At 35.0% G+C, this 7,342-nt stretch overlaps 1 protein-coding gene across 1 annotated transcript; it reads left to right on the top strand.

The window, feature by feature from the left end:
• Window positions 1–227: 227 nt before the first annotated feature.
• Window positions 228–5,435, top strand: LOC127282137 (uncharacterized). The gene has a single exon (XM_051306238.1). The coding sequence runs from the start codon at window positions 228–230 to the stop codon at window positions 5,433–5,435; it is 5,208 nt and encodes a 1,735-aa protein (XP_051162195.1).
• Window positions 5,436–7,342: the final 1,907 nt, after the last annotated feature.

Raw genomic sequence — 7,342 nt, 5'->3', positions numbered from 1 at the left:
CCGCGAAAAATCCAGAGAGAAGAAACGAAATTTAAGGAATAAATTCGAGAAATAAAATTTAGGCGTTCTTCAAACAGCAGCTTGAAAGCAGCAAGTCACTACAGAGAAGCGGTTGAAGGTCAGAAAAACAACAACATCTGAGTAAGAAATAAATAAAATTGTTATAATCTTTTGTATATTTGTAAATTTCGTGTAATTAATTAATCGACGATAATAACGATATTAAAATGCCTGAGTTAGAGGAATTGAGACAGACTAGGACAAATTGCAAAACTCGATTGACTAAATTTAAAACGTATATAGAAAAATGCACGAATGAAAATTTTAACGATATTGTGGATGTAGAGGAACTTAAACTTAGATTAGCAAAGATAGAAGAGACGTGGGATATTTATGATAGAACTCAAAGTAAATTAGAAATACTTGTGCCGAATCCAAATCGCGAAACTGAACGTATGGAATTTGAAGATAATTATTTTCGTCTTTGTGCAGTAGCTTCGAAATTAATAAAAGAACGTTCAGCTACATTTGTAACGAGTAGATTTCAAGAATCGGAAGTTGATCAGGGACATAATCGGGAGCGAATCGCACAGCTTGAAGCTGCACTTGCACTTCAAAGGGAAAATGAGCTTGCGACTTTGCGTGAGCTTACGGCTTCTAGAGGTAGTAGTATACATTCTGGTTCGCACTTCCCTTTACCGAAACTTGATTTGCCAACTTTTACAGGGGATTATAAAGATTGGTTGGGGTTTAAAGATGCATTTAAGGCCATAATTCATGAGGATGCGTCAATTCCAAAAATTCAAAAATTAAGATATTTAAGGGCTTATGTAAAAGATAACGCGGCAAAAGTAATCGATAATTTGTCAACTTCTGATAATAATTATAATGTAGCTTGGGACTTACTAAACGAACGATACAACAACGAACGCATAATTATTCAAAACCATATGCAGTCGATTTTTGAATTGCCTAATGCAAATAGAGATTCCTCGTTTAATTTGAGAAATTTGGTAGACTCGATGTTAAGACATGTGCGGGCTTTGAATGTATTAGGCCAGCCCACTGATAGTTGGGATACGCCCTTAATTTGTCTTATCACTGGTAAGCTGGACAGGGACACTCGGACGGAGTGGGAAAAATCGGTAACGGGGAGTGCGATGCCTACCTTTGAATGTTTCAGTAAATTTCTAAAGACAAGATGCGAGATACTCGAAACTATTAAGAGTGACAGTAATAACCAAATAGAGCCTCTGAAGTCGACGGCTGGTGGGGGGTCGCACACTCATACGAATAGAAGGAATTTAAGCAAAGCATTTGTAAATACTCAGGGTCCAATTTCTTGTCCGATGTGTAGCGAAAATCATTACATTCAAAATTGTCAGCAGTTTACAAAATTGTCAACAGATGAAAGAGTTCAAATTGTAAAAAAGAAAGGTTTATGTTTTAACTGTTTTAGGCGTAATCATAGAATCAATGAATGTCGTTGTAGTAATTGTACCATTTGTGGAAGGAAACATCATACGCTGTTGCATGCTGAACGAGATAAGGAAAAAATACAAAATAGCGATAGTTCATCAAATGTAAAAAATATGCATGTCTTAGACGCGTCAAGAGTTTTATTGTCTACAGCAAATATAGGATTGTTTGACACATTAGGAAATTCTCATTCATGTAGAATATTACTCGACAGTGGCTCTCAGCCAAACTTAATTACCGAAGAATGTGTAACGCGATTACGACTAAAGAAAAGAAAATTTGACTCGTCTATTGAAGGTGTAAATAATAATGCAATAAAAAGCGCAGAATGGGTAGATGTAAAATTTAAATCACATGTTTCAGGATATGCAGGCAGACTTTCTTTCATGGTACTTCCTCACATTACCAGTCACCTTCCCAACTTCCCAATAAATAAAGATAATCTTAGCATTCCTTCTCAAATTCAATTATCGGATCCCAGTTTCCACAAACCAGGTAAAATTGATGCGTTAGTTGGTGGAGAAATTTTTTATGAATTATTACAAGATGGAAAAATTCCCTTAGCAGCACCACGACTTTATTTACAAAGTACTAAACTTGGTTGGATAGTTGTAGGAAAGGTGGGAGTTCCTGGAAGTTCAAGTCTGAGATGTCATATGGTTCGAGATTCACTTTCAGAACAAGTGGAAAAATTTTGGAAGCTGGAGAACATAGAGGAAAGATGTCACAAGTCTGAGGAGGAAATTACATGCGAGGAACATTTTGTTTCAAATTTTCGAAGGATGAATGATGGTAAATATATGGTTAGTTTACCATTTACGGACAAATTACAAGAATTGGGTTCTTCTTTTGAAATTGCAGCAAGAAGATTTTTTACGCTGGAGAAAAGATTGGAACGTAATCCAGATCTAAAGATTCAATATCACGAATTTATGAAGACTTACTTAGACTTGGGACATATGCAGCCAGTAGAGACAAAAAAGGAAGAAGGGTATTTTATACCTCACCAGGCAGTTATTCGGGAATCGAGTTTGTCAACAATTCTGAGAGTGGTATTTGACGCTTCTTCGGAAACATCTACAGGGATTTCATTGAATGATGTAATGAGAGCCGGTCCAATAATACAGGATGGAATTTTTGAACTCATGCTTCGAATTAGGCAACATCCAATAGTTCTGGGTGCCGATATTGAAAAGATGTTCCGTCAATTTTGGGTGGAGCCTGCAGACAGAAAATTTCAAAAAATTTTGTGGAGATTCAATTCCAGTGAGCCTGTGAGTACTTACGAATTAAACACCATAACGTATGGTACATCAGCTGCTCCCTTTTTGGCAGTCAGGTGTTTAAAGCAGCTAGCAGACGACGAAGAAGAAAGATTTCCTATAGCTGCACTTGTGTTACGAGAGGATTTCTTCGTGGATGATATGCTCACGGGAGCAGAGACCATGGAAGAGGCTGTGGAAATAAGAGATCAGATAATAGGGATAACAAATGCTGCTGGGTTACGATTGTCAAAATGGACGTCTAATTGCTATAATTTAATCGAGGATCTTCCAAATACAATCATCAAGATGCGAGTGAATCTGGATAAAGAACATTCTTCAACCTCGAGGATGTTGGGAGTGTGTTGGAATCCTGAAGAGGATACACTCTTGTTCGAGATAAATCAATCTTCCGAAAAGCAGCTCATTTCTAAGAGAACAATACTTTCAAAGGTTGCGCAACTTTACGACCCACTTGGATTAATATCCCCTGTAATAATTTGCGCAAAAATCAGCCTACAGGAATTGTGGAAAAATAAACTGGACTGGGACGATCCTGTTCCTGTTGAAGCGGTGGAATTCTGGAAGGATTACGTTGAACAGCTGAAACGATTAAATGAATGGTCTATTCCAAGAACAATACGTCGCGAGAAAAATGAATTAATAGAGATTCATGGTTTTTCAGATGCGAGCGAGAAGGCATACGGAGCGTGTCTGTACTTGAGAGTGATCAGAAATGGAAATTATTATAATTTACTATTGTGCTCTAATTCACGGGTAGCGCCCTTACATTTCGTTACCATCCCGAGATTGGAATTGTGCGCAGCGCTGTTGCTGGTTCGACTGCACAAGGCAGCGGTGGCGGCCTTGAGATTGAGTATTTCACGAGTGGTGTTTTGGACTGACTCCACTATTGTACTAAATTGGATAAATACTCCTTCACATGAACTCAAAACATTCGTGGCCAACAGGATCGCTGAAATTCAGGAATTCACGAGTAGTGAAGAATGGAAACATGTTCCAACGAAAGAGAATCCAGCGGAATTAATTTCTCGTGGATTATCACCCTCAGAATTTATCGAAAGTAATCTTTGGAAAAGAGGTCCAGAATGGTTGGAGCAACCGGAAGCTGTGTGGCCTGAACAAAAATGGAAGGCAGTGGAAGTTCCTGAAAGGCGAGCAATTAAATCCTTGACAGTCAAGACGATTGAGAAATTTGAATTAAGTGAGCGTTTTTCATCTTGGACTGTTTTGGTACGTGTGGTTGCTTATTGTTTACGGTTCGTGAGATTTAAGAAAGGTGAATTACGCAAAGGTTTGCTTTCGGTTGAGGAATTCAAGTCAGCTGAATTGCGAATATTACTACTGGTCCAACGCGAGGCATTTGCAGGGGAAATCAGGGATCTGTCAAGTGGTGGGGAGGTTTCAAGGGGATCGAAATTGATTCGCTTGAGTCCGATGATGGAGAAAGGCTTACTGAGAGTGGGGGGAAGAATTAAATATTCTAATTTAAATCATGATCAGAAACATCAGATAATCCTTCCTAAAAATCATCCCATAACACTTCTCTTGATTCGTGAGTACCATGAGAGAGCTTTGCACGCGGGAGTAAATTGTACATTATATTCGCTTCGACAAAATTATTGGATTGTAGATGGAAGGAGCGCCGTAAAAAGTTGTATTTATAAATGTGTAAAATGTGCGAGATCCAATCCAAAAGAATTTGGTTATAAAATGGGAAATTTACCAGAAGTTAGACTTAAATCAGCGAGACCTTTTGAGAACGTAGGTGTAGATTTTTGTGGTTATTTTTTCGTCAAGGAGAAAAAATATAGAAATAAAAATAGAATAAAAATTTATGTCGCAGTATTTGTTTGTATGGTCACCAAGGCGATTCACTTGGAAGTTGTTTGTGATTTAACCACTGATGCATTTTTGGCGTGTTTGCGTAGGTTTTTTGCGAGAAGGGGAAAATGCAAGGCATTGTATTCTGACAACGGGACGAATTTTAAGGGCGCAAAAAATGAGCTTGAGGAACTTTACAGCATGCTAAATTCGGAAAAAGATCGAGAAAAAATAACAAAAAATTTAGCTGAACAAAAAATTGAATGGCACTTTATTCCGCCACGTACGCCACATTTTGGAGGCATCTGGGAAGCTGCTGCAAGGTCCTTCAAACACCATTTAAAAAGAACAATCGGGGAAACATTGTTGTGTTACGATGAGTTCGAGACGCTTGTGTGTGAAATAGAGGCGATTTTGAACTCTCGCCCTCTTACGCCGATGTCATCTGATCCGCACGATTTAATGGTTTTGACTCCAGCGCATTTTTTAATAGGGCAATCCTTCCAAACTGTTCCATCTGTGGATTATTCAGATATTAAAGTAAATCGACTTTCTGTGTGGCAGCACATTCAAAAAATGAAAATTGATTTTTGGAAACGTTGGCACACAGAATACTTGAATGAAATTACAGTGAAAAATAAATGGCATACGGGAGAGTCAAAAGTAGAAATTGGTGGATTTGTTTTGTTGAAAGATGATAATCAAACACCACTAAGATGGTTGTTGGGAAGGATTGAGAAGACTTATCCGGGAAAGGATGATATTGTTCGTGTGGTGGATGTGCGTACGAAGGATGGAGTATATAAGCGTGGATTAAAGACATTGTCTCCGTTGCCGATTGAAATGTAATAAAAATTGAACGCAAGCCGTTCAAGGCCGGCGGTATGTCGACGACAAGTATATAATTTTGAATTTAATTGTGGTAGAAATTTTGTTAGTGTGTGTATCGTGAAATTGTCGAAATTTGTATATTCATTGACGAAGGTCAGTCGTGATCCAACACTCAGTCTGTCAACTTAAAATAAACGTTTTTTAATTTCAAATTGTGAATTAATTTTAACCTGAACATTTTACCATTATTTTAATTTTAGACAAGTTTTTTAATTCATAATCATTTAGATCAAAGAACAATTAAACATCCACGCGGCAGTTAAATAAACAACATAAAAAATATAAGGAAATTTAATTTGCACGCGTTTTCATGAACGTTCAGAACTTTAAAAACATTTTGAGTAATGAAATTTGTAAATCACATAAACATTGGAGATATACTTAAATGCTAAAAAATTCAACTTTCTTTGAATAATAAAATGATGAGTAACAAATTAAGGGAAGGGTACTCCGATACCAAGACAATAATTTAAATGTTTCTTGAATTTGTTTTTATAGAAATTTTTTTAGAGTAATTAAATAGTCGTAAAATAAAATCGGTGTGAAAATTCTTTGACCCTTTTTGAATTTTTGTTCTTCTTAAAAATTGATAGATTTAGAAATCCATCTGTAATTTTAAAGAAAATGTCTTTAAATTTACAAAAAAATGAATTTTTATAAATTTTTGAGAATTTTTTTTAATATTATTTTTGGTATTCTATTTTTTTTGGAAATTCATCTATTTATTTTTCTAACTAATTTCGGATCATAATTTTTATATATATAAAAAATAAAACATGATAAATTAAGAAATTATGATTAGATTATGATGTGAAATCAGTAAGAAACAAATTTCTAAGAAAAATAGAAATTCAAGAAGGGTAAAAATATTTTCTGACCGATTTTATTTTATGGCCATTCACTCCTTAAAAAATTATTATAAAAACAATTCCATGGAATATTTAAATTTTTTTATATAGTTAAAAATATCGGTGCACCCTTTCTTTAGAAATGAATTTAAATGATCACAGTTCAAATTAACTTTTCAATAATATCTTTAAAGTGCATCATCTGCAATATCTTCAAAAAATTGGTTTAAGCTTATGTTTAAAGATGCTACAGAACTCTTTGGCATTATATTTTTCAGTCGTTAGACAAAACATTCCATAAAATTATAAAAAAATGACAAAGATTTTGCATACTTAGTATTTAGCACGTAATGCAATTTAAATAAACGATCAAACGCAGCCATAGAATTAACGTTTCTTTCTAAATCAACAAGGCAACCATCACCTTGGATAAAAAAAGTATTATTATTTTGACCTTTAACATAGACGAGATACGGTTGAATATTCGTTTTTGAGTTTTTGCGAATGTTCATCTCTATTTCATGAGAAACATTGGTTCCTTCCTAAAAAAATTATCAAATTTAATTTATTTTTGTTTAAAATAAGCTTTAGATTTATTCAAATATATATAATAGTATGCCGGACAACGAGTATTAGTGTATGAATACTTACCGGCATTATCTTAAACAAATCACTGTTAAGAATACGATTCTCATTTTCTGAAATTTGTTCGCAAGTTGTGAGTGTTGTAGGTGATACGTTGTCTGCATTTTTCGATGAACTGCTTTGTAATATTCTTTTCTTCACAGAAGTTGGAACTGTCTGTTTTGAACGCTTGCCTTTTGTGAAATTTGTGACCGGTAATAGTTCCGGTAATATTAGAAGTGCTCTTCGGTTATCTAAATAAAATTTTTAAAAATTTACTATTAAGCAAAGATATGAACGCAGGATAAATGTCTAACAAAACTGAGTGATTTTTGAAAATATAATACATACCATCTTGAATGGATGAAGTAAGTTTTAGTAAATCAGATTGTT

This window comes from Leptopilina boulardi, unplaced genomic scaffold (assembly GCF_019393585.1).
Source record: "Leptopilina boulardi isolate dan_hultmark-lab unplaced genomic scaffold, ZJU_Lbou_2.1 LbouV2_281, whole genome shotgun sequence".
Lineage (NCBI taxonomy): Eukaryota > Metazoa > Arthropoda > Insecta > Hymenoptera > Figitidae > Leptopilina > Leptopilina boulardi.
The sequence above is the reverse complement of the archived record's forward strand: the minus strand, read 5'-3'. Positions and strand labels throughout refer to the sequence as shown.

Coding starts and splice junctions, on each gene's coding strand:
- LOC127282137 (XM_051306238.1), top strand. CDS start 228: ATGCCTGAGTTAGAGGAATTGAGACAGACTAGGACAAATTGCAAAACT.